The sequence below is a fragment of the Synchiropus splendidus genome, chromosome 2, assembly GCF_027744825.2.
Source record: "Synchiropus splendidus isolate RoL2022-P1 chromosome 2, RoL_Sspl_1.0, whole genome shotgun sequence".
NCBI classification, from domain to species: Eukaryota; Metazoa; Chordata; class Actinopteri; order Syngnathiformes; family Callionymidae; genus Synchiropus; species Synchiropus splendidus.
This window is the reverse complement of record NC_071335.1, coordinates 30,505,668-30,520,853: the sequence shown is the minus strand read 5'-3', so window position 1 is coordinate 30,520,853 and position 15,186 is coordinate 30,505,668. Positions and strand designations below refer to the sequence as shown.

The 15,186-nt window shown below is 41.2% G+C and overlaps 2 protein-coding genes across 2 annotated transcripts; one reads left to right on the top strand and one right to left on the bottom strand.

The window, feature by feature from the left end:
* Nucleotides 1-2,049: 2,049 nt before the first annotated feature.
* LOC128754474 (uncharacterized) lies at nucleotides 2,050-10,644 on the bottom strand. Its single transcript, XM_053857120.1, has 8 exons — nucleotides 10,268-10,644; nucleotides 9,306-9,762; nucleotides 7,412-7,572; nucleotides 7,298-7,349; nucleotides 6,949-7,109; nucleotides 6,796-6,841; nucleotides 5,132-6,474; nucleotides 2,050-4,876 (listed from the first exon to the last, which is right to left on the bottom strand). Exons 2-8 carry the CDS (start codon nucleotides 9,571-9,573, stop codon nucleotides 2,834-2,836), a joined length of 4,074 nt encoding a protein of 1,357 aa, XP_053713095.1. The 5' UTR covers nucleotides 9,574-9,762; nucleotides 10,268-10,644; the 3' UTR covers nucleotides 2,050-2,833.
* LOC128754476 (zinc finger protein 436-like) lies at nucleotides 10,331-14,756 on the top strand. Its single transcript, XM_053857123.1, has 4 exons — nucleotides 10,331-11,105; nucleotides 11,418-11,527; nucleotides 12,157-12,232; nucleotides 12,907-14,756. Exons 1-4 carry the CDS (start codon nucleotides 10,850-10,852, stop codon nucleotides 13,980-13,982), a joined length of 1,518 nt encoding a protein of 505 aa, XP_053713098.1. The 5' UTR covers nucleotides 10,331-10,849; the 3' UTR covers nucleotides 13,983-14,756.
* The last annotated feature ends 430 nt before the right edge of the window (nucleotides 14,757-15,186 follow it).

Genomic DNA, 15,186 nt, shown 5'->3' with positions numbered 1-15,186 from the left:
AGAAAGCCTTGATCCATATCTGCCAGATGAATGGTTTGAATCTGGCCGGGAACATTTCGGTGTATCTGATGAGGCTGAACTCGTAAATGAAACCTTTGCGTCACATTTGAAACCGCAGTTGTCAACAGAAAAGGTGTCACTACAGATGGTACTGATGAAGGGACGCTGGTTAATATGACAGAATGGTGTTACTCCCCAGAGATGTACATGAAACAGCTTCCTAATTTTCAGTGCTCTGTCGGTAGCACACGCAGGTTACAAATAATGAGAGGATTTATGAAAATAGTTTTCCAAGTCAAAGATTATAGCGCAGCACTCCTTTTTGCATAATAAAAAAACTCTGACTGGACTCAATGTCTTGTCACTATTATCAGTTTTCCTTCTGTGGGGAAAACAATATTCATAATTTATAATAATTGTCTATAAGTTATTGAGATTATCTAATGTCAAAATGAAGACAATGTCTCAAGAAGGTTCACTAGTGCATTAACTAACAGGATGTTCCAAAACTAAACATTTCCTGTAAGGATCACACTATTACTCAAAGCAGGAGACTGAGTGAAGCAACAGCATGGTCTCTCCGTCTTTCAACGATGTTCTCAGTAGAAAACTGAAATTACAATAAAAATAGTGAACAGAATAGAGAATAGTGATGGAATATGATGTGGCTCAGGTAAAATACAATCCATAAACGGATGTTGGCGATTGGCTGGTACCACTTTCTGAACCCAAGTTCTCATTTTCAGAACAGAAGGCCCTCTCTCCACTTGAAACTTCAGCATTGAACAACTATTTAAATAAGACCTAACATGACTTCTAAATTAGGAGTGCCATCGCCACACCCCTTCATGAAGCTTTATCAGAACATTAACAGGTGGCACTTAAGGTCAGTACAGTACACATTCATGGTAAAATTCGAATTTAAATGTTTTTAAAAAAATGTGAAAGTAATTGAAGAAAAAAAAAATTAGACGCAGCAGCCAATTCCCAGTAGATCCCTTTAAACGACTTTTAGCAACAATTTCAGTAAAAGAGGACAATCACTTGCAAATTGATAATGCGAACAAGAAAGCATTTTATGCTTTTTCACATGGGTCATTTGTGTGAACCTTCTCTGGCAGTATGGGCATACATGTGGTTTCTCTCCTGTGTGTATACACTGTTTAATAAAATTATAATCCAGAAATCCCTTTCCACATATGGACACCAGTGTCTTCTCGTCATTGTGAAAGCCAGCATCATGAGTTTACACCAGACTAGACCGAGGCAGCTGCACGGATTCTCTGACTGCCAAAGTAAAAAACTTTTTATAGTAATACTAACGTTTCACCCTCTGCTTTTCAGTCAAAAATGAATAATCAAAATGTGTTATGGCGTGTATAGAGGCTGTGGTTAAGTATGTAGCATAAAGTCATGTCCCAATTTCAATGCCCAGTAGATGGCACTCTCTTTCCTTTAAACATCGACTTTTAGCTGCAATTTTAATAAAAGACGACGAATCATTTGTAAATTGATAGTGCAAACAAGTATGCGCAGAAACTGAGGTCACTGCTTCATAAAGACTCATCTACATTAAGTAATGGTATTCGTTTTTCCTCATGTGGTGCCAGTGAGGAAACATTGGAAATCAAATTGAAAAGCAGTAAAGAAAAATTTCTGTCTGAATGAAACAACCACTTTTCCAGGATCATGTTTTTGCACCAGTCAAGACTGGAGTGAGGCAACCATTTGGTTTCTCTAACCACCAAAGAAAAGTGTTGTTTTTGTCCAAAGATGGGAAAAAAAGTAAGAAATAGATAAGTATCAGATGGCTGTCCAACAAATATTGACATAAAACTTTTGAATAACCTCACATTGTTTCTAAACTGATAGTGCCACTAACCGAGTTCAGAGCAGGACAGTTTTCATGAAACTTCAAATACCCGTCATGAATTGTGGGAGAAAGACAAGTTGAGAATGTATTTGAATACAAGAGTATCTCTGGGAATTGATGTCATCGCAATGAACCATCTCAAAGGATCAAAAACAGACAAATTATGACTTCACATTTATTTTTGCAACATGCTTCATATCCAACATTATCCTACGGATATTGAAAGAAAACATTAGAAAGAAATACATTTTCAAAAAATAGTTCAATAACATTTTTACCTTTAAACATTCTTAAAATAAAATTCCATGTTTTCAAAATAAACAAAGTGACTAAACCAAAAAAATCTATAGCAATACTTTATAATTGACAAATAATTCTAAACATAACTTTCAGGAAATACTTAAGGCAGTAGCTGGCGACATAATTCACAATTCCCAAACATGAGTTGGGCATCCCTGAAGTGAGCGCAATCAGTTAGGGGTGCAACAACCTGCCATGGTGAATTGTGGAATCAGCATTTCCACGGACGAGGGCACCTGATGTCCTCATGCACAAGCTGATCGGCCATGAACTACGACTGCAGGTTGATTAAACTAATCGCTACCCCAGAATTACGAAGTTTTGTGTTCAGAGTTGGACAACTGGGTTGGTTAAGCGCCTTCTTGAAATGGCCCCCAGGTGTATGGAATTATACGTAAACAATAACCACTCAAATGATGAAAAACTGGAGGAAAAACACCCTGCACTGCAGGCAATATATTGTGAAACTGGAATCCCATTTGTTTGGCTTGGCAGGAAGATCAACTTGGAAAGAAAAACAAATTTAAAAAATAATAATTGTGAAATCCAGTCTGAACAGACCTATTAAGAGCAATGGATTCATTTCCACTGACACTTCAAATGACTTGTGATGCAACACTAAGCAAGTCATACTCCCTGAACAAATGAAAGCAATTCAACTTAGACATTTGTGGGCATTTTATGAACATTTCTGATATGCTTCTTCACATGGCTCGACTGTGTGAACCTTTTCTGGCAGTAAGGGCACACTTGTGGTTTCTCTCCTGTGTGTATATACTTGTGTCTTTTTAAATTATTATAATCCACAAATCCCTTTCCACAATATGGGCACCAGTGTCTCTTCTCGCCACTGTGCCACCTCATGTGCACAATCAGCTCAACCTTTTTTGTGAACTTCTTATCACACTGAGTGCAGTGGAATGGTGTCTCCCCTGTGTGGCGTCGTATGTGGGCCTCCACTTCTTGCTTTGTAAAGAAAGCTTTGTTGCATATCTGGCAGACGAAAGGTTTGAATCTGGTGTGCACCATTTTGGTGTGTTTGGTGAGGCCAAACTGGTAGACGAAGCCTTTGCCACACTCGAGGCAGACATATCTCCTATTGTTGTGGTGCACCCGCTCATGGCGCTTGAGACTCCGGGCATCTGGAAAGGTTTTACTACACACGGTACAGGGGTAGGGTCGCTGGCCGATATGCAGGTTGGCGTGACTCTCCAGCGATACCTTGCTGCACAGAATACGGCCGCACTCCATGCACTGGTGCTTAGCACCTTTTGGTGTCTGTGAACCGCCTGAAGGCGATGCCTTTGAAGCTCCGTCACTTTTGTTGTGTGGAGAAGGTGCTTTATTTTGTCGTGGTGTTGTTGCCAGTTCCAATGACTTTCTTTCAGTTTTGAAACCTTTTGGTGGCGTCCACTCCTCAGCCAATTCATTTTTCTTCATAGTGCGGCGACGATTTCGAGCCACAACAGTTGTTTTTTCTTCTGCGTTTGTTCTTGATCTGCCTGAATATTTCCGTTTAGCTTCTGCCTTTGATGCCTTTTTGGCAACAGCTACTTTTAAGCTGACTTTTGCCTTCCTTTTATTTTCATTTACATTTTCAGCCACTTCATTATCATTGGTCACTTTAGTCCACAGAAGACCGTTTTTCTTATAAGCCTCAAAATTTGTTGTTTCACCAGTTTCATGAATCTTGGATAAAACTTGACTGAAAGAGACTTTCTTGGGGCTCGTGTTTGTGGATCCAGCTGCAGATGTTTTTAAAACATCTGTAGTCAATGATGGCTTTCGAGAATCAGCACAAGAGGAATCCGTTTCACTGCAACCATTAGATGATCGAGACTTCTTCAACCTCAGTGATGAGGGTTTTGCCATTTCTGCCAAATGGTCATCTTTGTTCATTCTGTTTGATGTTCGTCTTGGAATTGCAGAGTCTAACTTTGCATTTTGAGGAACACTTGTTGCATTGTTGGGACTAACAGTCTGAGTACATAAGGATTTTAATTTTTGAGGCGATTTATCTCTCGTGGATCTTTGCGGATTTACCAGTTCACAGTTTGGAATGACCCCCTCTTTTGTGCTCAGATACCTTTTCGGACTAGTGTTTTCCTTAGATGAACTGCACTGACTTGTCCCCGATCTTGAAGCACACTGAGCAGATTGAGATTTGACTGAGCTGAGCCTTTTAGAGGCGACAGTGCATCCTTCAGGGCCATCTTCAGTTTTCTTCGTGAAACTTCCAGAGTGGGACTTTTCTGAAATGATGCTGCTGTTGCTTAATCTGCCTTTTCCACTGGAGACAGAATCTCTTCTGTGGTCTTGAGAATCGGCATTTTGTGACAATGTCAAAGTCCTCCAAGTGAATTTTATCACTGGTGGGGACTCTTTACAGCTCTTGGTTTTCAGATGATGTGGAGTTGTGCTCTTTGACGATGCGACATCTTGAGTTACCTTGGACTTTCTCTGGCTGACTGGCTCAGGAGCGTTGTTTACCTCCGTTACATCTTCACTCTCCAGTTTAGCTTTCTTTGGACTCACAGGAAGTGCCTCTGTTTCAGAAGCACAATCTGTGATGGCTTTTGTCCTTTTCTCTTGCAAATGGCTTTTCAGGTGACTTCGGAGCCTCGCAACAAAGGAGGTATTCGGTGACTTTCTTTTTCGGCTGGTGGGGGTTTCTGCAATGGAGTTCTCCGCTTCAGCAAGGGGCTAAAACACAAGATACAGATTATGAAAATTAGATCCAAGTGACTCATCAATAAGACATCATTGAACCATTCACTATACTCTGTTTGCATTGCGGTGCAAGTAAAACTCAATGAGTATGATTCCCAACTATAAGTGTGAGTTAGTGGGAAGCAGTGGGTGATAGACACATCCTGTTTGATGAGAAAGGTATTTAAATGACTGGACCATGGGAAATGTTGCATAACAAATAAGACGCATGTCATTGACAAACAGTACCTTTTCATGGAGATGACCTGTAGGGCCCACAGCCAGCTGGGCGAGAAACTGAGCTTTGGTCATGTGTAGTTGTGGGACTTGAAGTTTCTTGTGCAGAGGAGTTATCTGAACCGCTTGCAGCTCTTGTTTTATGGGTCGATTCAACCGGAGGATCGGTTCACTTTCCACTTGCCCTTGAGGTTCTGTCGCCTCACTGAATTCACAAAGATCCATCGCGTCCATCGATTCCTCTGACAATGGAGCCATAATTTTGGAAGGAACCGTGTCTGAGGCTTCAGAGTTGTCTGTCACTGGACTGGATGTCGCAGATGAAAGTTCTGCTGGTGACAGGTTTTCTTCAGTTGTGATACCAGATGAGCTGAATCCAGATGAATGTGTTGTCCAGCGCTCGTTGTCTATGTCTGGCGTTGGAAGTCTTGGTATTCGGATGACAACAACAGGTTGCATTTGGGAGATATGAGATATTTTGGTTGGTGCCGGAGAACCTTCCTTGGATTGTTGTGTGCTGAGTCGAGACACAAGATATGCTTTTCTGGAGGAAACAGACGTCCGACTTTCACTTGGAGACATGTGTGAACTGCTGATCTCACTTGGCATCACATTGGGTTCTGGGTCAGTGGAATGAAGAGCAGATTTTCCTGTCTCTGGACATTTAGACACAGCCGATGCTTCCTGCAAACATCTCGTCAGTGGCTTGTCTGAAACAGCAGGTTCTTTTTGAAGAGGCTCAGCATTTGCTTCTGCCTCATGTGCAGCAGCATCACACCTCAGCATGGAAGGGTTGGTGTTATCGTTTAACTTACTTATGTTCTGAGAGATCGGTTCAACACTTAAAATCACAGGTCGTACCTTGTCTGACTTGACAACGTTCTTCTGAGATATTTTAGGAGCCTCACCTGGGCCAACAGCTAGCAGTTCCTTTGCATTTTGGGAGTTAATGTTAGCAGTAGACTGAACTACTCTCGATTCAACTGCTTTAGTTGGTGAAGACAGCTTGTTTATCAACTGCTGATTCATGGCTTCAACAAGCAGCATGGCGTCCTGAAGAGGGACAGTGTTGTGTTCAACCAGTGGAATGGATGTTTCTCCTTGAGTTTCCACTGTAATGGAAGGTGATATTCTTCCATTAGCTGGCTTAACATGCTGTTTGGTATCATTCAATTTTCTTTTAACAGAGGAATACGTGTGGCTTAGTGACTCGACAGAAACAACTCGGGGTCCATTGGGGTCCATCTGTGATTCAGCTTCAACACGTTTCTCCTGAATATCGGTCGACTCAAGCTTGGACAAGGCTGTGTTGTCTTTAAGATGGAGACACTCTTGGTCAGAAGCAGCAGCTGCATCTTCAATAAACAAAATATAACAGGCAGTGGTCATCAAATATCTCATCTTTTCTCATTCGTAGACATGTTTACTCTTCCATAAATACACTACTTTTGGACATGCATTTGTGACTGATTAGCCTCTTGTAAAGCATGACAATATTTAACCCCAGAATGGCCACTGAAGGCTCACCCTAAACAACACAATAGTCACAGATAACTAATGTCAATAAGCCAGTAATGTACCATATGTACGAAATTCAACACCTATACTTACTCGATGCCAAAGCATAAGATGTCAAAAGGTCTCATCAATGAAAAGATAGATCCTTTTCTCCTTACCATCATCACTTTCCTGTTCCACTGATGAGCAGTGCCAGTCTTCCTCCTGAGAAGGCAAGAGAGTCCAGATTTGTTGTTGAAAGCAAAGAAGTGAATGCAAAAGATAGAAAGGAAAAAAGACAGAAAGAAAGATTGATGCACTAGTTCACACACCTCTTGTTTGACAGTTTTCAATGAAGGATGTGTTACTCCACAGTACTGGTGGTCCTGCAGGAAGAACATGGCCTCTTCAGAACAAACCGGCTCGCGGGTTTGGATAGATTTGGTGAGAGGCTGGCAGTGCTCCACAGACAAGACGTAGATGGGAACATTGTCTGAAACATAAAAAAAAATGTTTACTGTTAATGGAACATATCGTCAATAAATAAATTACGACTTAAATTGCTTTATTATCCTGAAGCCTCTTCAGTAGATCATTAGATGTGATATATATATATACAAGAATGGCTTGTTTTCCAAAAGGAAATTGCATCAGAACGTCAACATAACTTCACACTCTCACCTGCTGTATCCCTTATCAGGTGCTTGCTGACTAAAACAGGGTCACTCTCCTCCTGTAATGAAAAAAGGAAGATGAACAATACGGTCATAAAATGCACAAATGCAGGAAGCTCACCTCTTTTATGACAAACGTTTCTGTCATCTGAGTTTCCTCCTCTCGACATGGTTGGTGTTGTCGAATTGGAGACACTAGTGCACTGCCACAGTTTTGCTGCTGTTGGTTCAAAGTTGAAGGTGGTGGTTGCTTCACGTTTGAAGCAGGGACACAAACAAGATCTGTCAAGGCAGAATACCCAAAGCCTTTGTTATCCCAGTCAGTGAGAAAATAAATTCTTAAAACCACTGCACAGAGAATCATGTGTTATCAGCAACGGAGTCGAATACTGCATCCCAGTTACCTCATAAATGGGAAGTTGGAGCTAACAATAACATCACAGCAGAGTTCAGGGCATTCCAGGTATTTATTTCGGTAAAGAAAATAGGCACATCCACCGAAGCTATTGTTATGTCTGCCCTGTCTGGATATAAGTGATTTACCAAATTTCCCCCAAAATTTAATATACACAAATATCTCTTATTTTAATTTCCCGCTAAATGTGTTTCATTTGTGACAAGAAAACATGGTGGTTGAGGAGCAAACAGAAACACAGAATGGGCCTGTTTCTTTTGCCATATTTCACTGACTCAAAACAGCTTCGATGACTGGCCAGAAACCGGAGGAGACCATGCAGCTGCTGCACATGGTGGAGCGAAGCAGGGATGAGGTGAGGGAAGAGGAGTGCTCACAGAGAGCAGACACAGAGTCTTTTTAAATAAGCATATGTGTGGACTGTGAAACATGATGGAAGAGTAGATCAGATGAACTGGTCTTGCATTTTTGCATTTCAACACTTGTGGGGATTTTTTTTCAAACAACTGTAGTTCTAATCCAATTAAACAATTATTTTCCTGTGAACTAACTTAATGGCTTTAATAACATGCAATAGATGAACAAAATGAATGATGCCGTGTGCAAAACCATAAGACCCCTCACTCCCTCTGGTCTGTGGGCCAGCCTCACCTTCATCTCCAGTCAGTCCAGTCTGAGACCCCTGACCTAAATGGTTACATGCAGGCTTGGTTGAGCTTCTAACCACACTCGTTAGATTAGTGTGACAAGAAGAAATTTTAATTTCTCTTCATTGTTCGACTAAATTAACATGTTTGCATTTTACAGTTGGATTAAAGCAATAACTCTTCTTGGGGAAGTCACATCACTGACTAATCTTAAGCGTAGCATTAAGTAACTTTCAGATATTCAGTCAGAGAGGAGAAGAACATTCTAACAAAGTGAAAAAGACTGAATATGAAACACATTTAATCCAAACTGGACTTTGACCAGTAGGGGTGTAAAAAGTGCATCTCATGTAACCAAACCAAAAACGTACAGAGGAAATGCAAGATGGAATTTCAGAATGAAAAATAACAATCATTATTTGGCCCTTGTTCACCAATTTCCATCACATTAATTGACAGTCTTATTCTACAACTTGGTAACATCATATTGAAAGACATAAAAAATGCCTCAAAGTAGTTGCTTTTTCATTTACAAGACACAGAACAGGGGGATGAGTGTAGGTTGACAATGCACTGGTCGTATATACGTGTATAACTGACTGAAGGTTCAGATATAACTGCAGTATATTTCGCGTATGTAAACGAATAAAAGCGTCTCTGTTCGAGGACCTTTGTTACCGCTGCTAACTTTTCAGTTCATGTGTCACAGCATCGAAACAGGCTGCTCCCACCGTTAGAGCGCAGCGGTAGCAGGAATGGTTTCTCTTCCATTTTAGAGACCATTGCGCTGCACCAGAGCTGTGGCAGAATAAAATGTTGAACTGAGTGTTTGTGTGTTCAACAAACTCATGTTTTCTGTTGCCTACAGCTCCCACATATTTCAAACAATTTGTCTCCAATTAAGATGACGGAATACTGGGGGATACATTCATGGAAAATGTGATCATACGCACCACATTGAATGGCCTCGTCACATGATTCGACGCCGGTTGTTTGGACAAATGCAGATTCCGTTTCGGCCCTTCTGCTGAGGCGCTTGTTTTCCACTTCGAATAGGCTGCATTGTGTTTTTAGCTCCTCATTTTCTTTCTTGACCTTTGATAGTTCTTCCTTGAGCTCGTCGATGACAGTTTCGAAAAGTTTCGTGGTCTCGTTGATGGCACTCCGAACCATTCCCTCCACAAAGGAGGAATATTTGGTCTGGAAATCAATCAACGACATCGTAGAAAACTGTCGCTTTCCAGGGTGAGTGAGAAAACCGGTAACGACGACAGCTTTCAGTCGAGAACCATCATGGCGTCTGCGCGCGAGTCAACAAGGCCTTTGTCTGTGCGACGCAGCGGAGCTGGAGGGAGGGTCGGAACATCCGGCATGTCAACCAATCACCGACTTGGGTGTCACTCCTAAATTCTACGAGAAAAAAAGAAACGTAATAAAATATATATTTAAGTTATGTTTTCATTACCTTTGATAACTTTCAAAATTACAGAAAAACCGCAGTACTTGCTCGTCTTGATGTCACGAGCGACTCAGTGGACAATGCGCACGGGTGCTTCCGGTTTACTTTCTTCCGGTGTCCGCTTGTCAAATGTGTCCGTTCAGCAAATCATCACGTAATTAGTGGGGTTCATTGAAGCATAGTCGAATAAATATATCTTTCGTTGCGCATACATGTGCACTGAGGTGGACTCTTATTTTAAAAAACCCGTATTACGATGCATTGGTCGTTATCGTCAGACCGGAAAGCACAGCAACGTTTGCAATTGCAATGACTCGTGGTTATTACTTTATTTTTTCCTAAAATCCAATCGCATTTACCCAATTTGACATCTGAAATGAGCCGTCTTATTTTTACCGGAAGCACCCTGTCACCATTCAGTGATACAGTACAAAATAAAGGTAAAAACAAGCATACCAAACTTAAAGGCGTCGTTACTTGTGGGGAAAAATGACCGCGTGAAAAGCCGGAAGTGTTCAAATGCCAGAATGCCGAACACACATTCATCGTAAAATTATCCAAAGTGCAAATAGGAAACGCATCGTATCGTCCGCCTTTCATTCGAAGCAACGTCTAATTCTTTTTTCTTTTCCCCCTTTTTTTCGATTTGGTAAACGGAACAGTTGTGATGAACCTGGCACTGTTGGCGAGACACATTACGACGGTGATACTGTCCTACCCCGGGACCCGTAGTTCCTTTATTTACGGAAACGAGTCTGTCGAAAACTTTAACGTGATGAACATTAATTTGTTGAATTTGCATTCTACGTAAATGGTCGGCTGTTAAGCGACAATGTTTGGGTGGAACGAACCCCGGTGTGTAACGTTTCGATTATTGGTAAATGTTGCGGTGGTTGCTCAGGTACCTGGACGTCTATACAAGCTAACGTGCTAACGCTGAATGCAACATCAGTTCACGAACAAAGCCCAAGAACAGAGTCCCTCTCGCGTTTCCACAGCCGCGTATGTTATTACTAGTTTGGCGTTCAGGGTATAAATATGGCCGAGACTATCGTAACGTTTCAGACTCAACTTTCGGGGGTCATGGAGACGGTGTTCAAGGCCGCTATGTATGAAATAACCCGTCTAGTGGAGGAGAGTTTTCTGGAAGAAGTGACGCGATGCCGGGAGCAAGTCGAGGCCCTTGAGACCAAACTAAAATGGTCAGAGAGTCGACGGAAAGACGAAGATCATACATGTCGATGTTCGGGTTGTGGAAGAGTCTCATTTGACAAGACGTCGATGAAACCAACAGGTGAGCCTCAGGTTTTCCTGCTTTGTTTTTGTTAAAACAAACATGATTCCCTCATTACAGTCTCTGGAATTTATGTTGTTAGAATGGGCAACGATAATAAATACATGCAGACAATAATGACCCTGAATCACGATGAATATAACACATACATTTCCCTCTTGAAGTGGACAAATGGGGCAGAGTTGTAGAGATGTACACAATGCATTTATTCAGTCATTATGTTTGCTCTTATTCTGACCATTGTTTATTTTCTATGCTTGATCTATTTGAGTCTAAACACAATGCAACTTTCTTTCTTTTTTTTGTTCACAGAGAAGGTTTTGAAACAAGAGTGTGAACTTGAAGATGAAACATTCAACCCCAGCAAAGACGCTGAGCTTTCCTATAGCACGGAGACCAACATTGATATTAAGACATCTCAGGTAATGAGCAGCGTATAAACACATTAAGAACTTGTGAAAATCACACACTATAGCAACGTTGTTTAATTACTCAAAGACAGCTGGACAGTAGTCAAATAAAATCATTATATAAATGAATAAAATAATTTCTTGGTTTTGGTAAATGAGGCTGAAAACCAATCGAGCACAGTCCAGAACACCGATGATCTGACTAGATCTTGACAGACTACAAAGAGTGTCCTTTTCATTGTTTTCACTCTGTGAACCATCTCAACCCAGTTGCTCAGAGGACACATCAGTGCTGCAATAAAAAGAAATAACATCTGCTGCAGAAGAATCAAAGAAGCAGCTCAAACAGAGGCAAGATGAGGGATAATATTCTCTATTAAGACCCACTGTTGTGACACGAAAGTTGCAAGGAGCTCATGATTGGCACTGCAGCCAGGAAGAGCTCTTGCGCAGGGGCTGTAAAGATACACTGCAGAACCACTTCCTTTTGATTTTCGACGGCCAAATTTGTATGAGTATCTCCCTGTCAACATACAGACATTTAGTAAGATATTTTGTTTATTGCTTCAAGGCGTCTTATGTTCTGTAACTTCATCATTGTTGTGCGCTCAAGTGCTGCCATTTGTCTTTGAATTTTCTAGTCCCCTATAGAGGAGCAGCTTGAGGAGGAGCATGGTGTTTCCACCGCTGAGGAGCAATGGGGCGACTTTTCAAATGGTATGATTTCTCACTGTTTTTGACTGTGCGTGGTATTAACTCAGCGTGTCGACAGAGCTCTCTGTTGGTGTTCCATAATGGCGCTATGTACTAGAATAAATCCAATTGCTTTGAATTTAAATAAACGATTCTGCGATTCAGTTACACTGGGTGAAGCATGTGGTGAGTCAAGAAGTTATGAGGAAGGGCTTTGTGAATTTTTTAAATAAAAAAAGACTATTAGGGTGAAAGGCGATTTATTATGAATGTATTTTATGTGCCATTGTGGTTGACAAATGATATTCAATATAATAGACAGTAATCGGCTAGTCATTGTTGATTGCTGGTTAAAAGAAGCAAACCAAATGACCAAGGTCTTAAGTCGGGCCTTTCAAATTGACTCACTGTAAAATGCATTACATCTAAAATACCAATGCAAGACGCAAGCCAGCCACCTTTAGTTTGGACATACATTGTTGTCGCAATAGACACATTCCTCCAACGTTTTTCACTACGTGTTGTCACACACCACGGTTTGACGCTCCACCTTCAAATGACTCACCCGGCTGAATTGGTTTATTCGAGCTCTATGAGTGTCTTAATGCATCGATGCGCCTGTATCATTTGACCCATCACCAGTCGCAGCCATTCATACCTAACCCTTACCTTTGTTTTTTTTTTTTTCATAATGCCAGAGAGTTTGCCAGGGCTGGACAAACGCAGCATAGATGACAAGTGTTTTGTCCACTGGGAGGAAAACCCAATCTCAAGCCCTGAGTCAAAACAAAATGTCAAGGCATCGGAAGATCTGTTCCAGAATGAGCATGGTGTTGAAGACTTGAGCGGCTATGACAGAAATAATTATGAGGCGACCATGGCGACCGTGCAAGGCTCCCAACCTCACCCGTCTGAGGACATGAGTTACGTCAACCCGTGTGATGGTGGTATAGACACAGCAGAGGTGTCTGATGCTCGCACTTTCCAAGCTGCGACTGGTAGGAACAGGAGTTCGGCTGCAGGAATCCCCTCAAGGACTGATGTGAGCAGAGAATTCAGTTGCTTGCTTATCAACAAGGACGGTTTCCTGCAGGACCACTGTGTCATGCAGGACGCACATACGTCTAGTCATTCAAATGTGGTGATCAGAGGCCAGAACAAGGGAACCCTCAGAGACACATCTGTACGTGATATATACAGGTATTCAGAAACACACCAAGCTAGCGATCGCATTCCTGCAGGAGACTCGACTACGGGGATTGAGGAGGGAAGTCAAACATTTCAGCAATCCATCTCCTTCACTGCTGCTAGCTCTGTTAAAGCACACAGTCAAGGACTGAAAAGCTTGGGACACGGGACGACTTATTCCTGCGGACAGTGTGGAAAAACCTTCAGCCAGGCTTCTAATCTCAAAGTCCACCAGCGGATCCACTCAGGTCACCTCTGCAGCCACTGCGGGAAATCTTTCAACTCCTTCACTGAGGTAAAGAAGCACAAATGTGGGCAGATGAGCAATAAGCCATACTGTTGTTCCATCTGTGGAAATAAATTCAGTCGCCTGTGGAACTTGAAGCTGCACCAGAGGATCCACACTCAGGAGAAACCTCACCAATGCAGCATGTGTGACAAAAGCTTCACTCGAGCAGACATCCTGAAGGTTCACCAGCGAACACATACGGGAGAGAGACCATATAGCTGCATGGTGTGTGGTCTCAGCTTCAAAAGACTCGATCATTTGAAATCACACCAGCGCAAACACTTGACCAGCTTATAGACAATAGGTGCATTCCTAGTGCAAAACTGTCTAAAGATATAAAATGATCTTTGGAAATAATTCTTTGGATGGAAATAATTGTTCTTGGGTTTTTTTGCATCAAAACCACAAGAACAGAATCTTTGAGGTGTCTTTGTCAATATATATCTTCCAGTGAAAATATTAAGACTTCATTGATCATGGAGAAAATGTATTTTTTTATTTGAGAAATTAACCCAAATAAAGACTTTTCAGGCCTAAATTAAATCCATAGTTTTTATTTTTATTATTACTGAAATGTGTCTTCTCTTGGCAAGTGGTGAAATTGGATGAAAGCTGTGAATTCTAGTGAGAGGCCATTTTTAAAGTCAATTAAGCTTCAAAAATGTTAAACAAAAAGTATACAAGCTTCTTCAGACTCAAGTCAATCAGCTGTCATGAATTGCGCTTGTGGTGTCTTTATTTTAGCTGTCACATGGAGCTTTGACAAGTCACTGTGTGAATATGCGACACACACAGTATGTCATGATAGTATCATGATTAGTATTATAATGATGCTGGCTTCTTTTGTTCTTGTGTCACTTTGTCCTTTCATTAAAGATAGCCTTTACTTAAGTGTGCTTCAAGCTGATGTTGCTCTCTAAGGTACCTTTCATTGGCAATAACACACTGTATACGTATATATAGTTATTTTTTTCCATACTCATACTAATGTCATCTTCAGAACTGGTGTTTGACTTAAATACCCAGTGATTTCCAAGGACTGATGTTAAAGTGCTTCATCATGTAGCAAAAATAAAGCAAATTAATTCATATATAACACTGTTGTACTGTATTATATACACAAACAAAATGTGGTTTTGTTGCTGTGTTTCCTTTCTTGTGATTAGTTGTCAAACAAAACCAATCCACTCGACCAAGGAAGGCATGAACGCTTGTATTTGCCGGTGGCAATAGCAGTGTAGCCTTCCGTTTCTGCACAGTATATGAGTGAAAATTAAAAGATATATTGTAACTGTCACTTCAATACTTAACAAACACCAATATATGTGTGTGCTCAGTACACGTCCACCTTTTGTTGTTGTTTTATTCTCGAAATTAACTCTACCATTGATCATCAGTGTGATACGTGGGAGTTAAAACTAATGCTACAGAAGAAATTGCTCAAGGCAAACGTCCCACCACCTCTGTCCGCCTCCAAGCACCCAATGAGTTTCACTTTCCC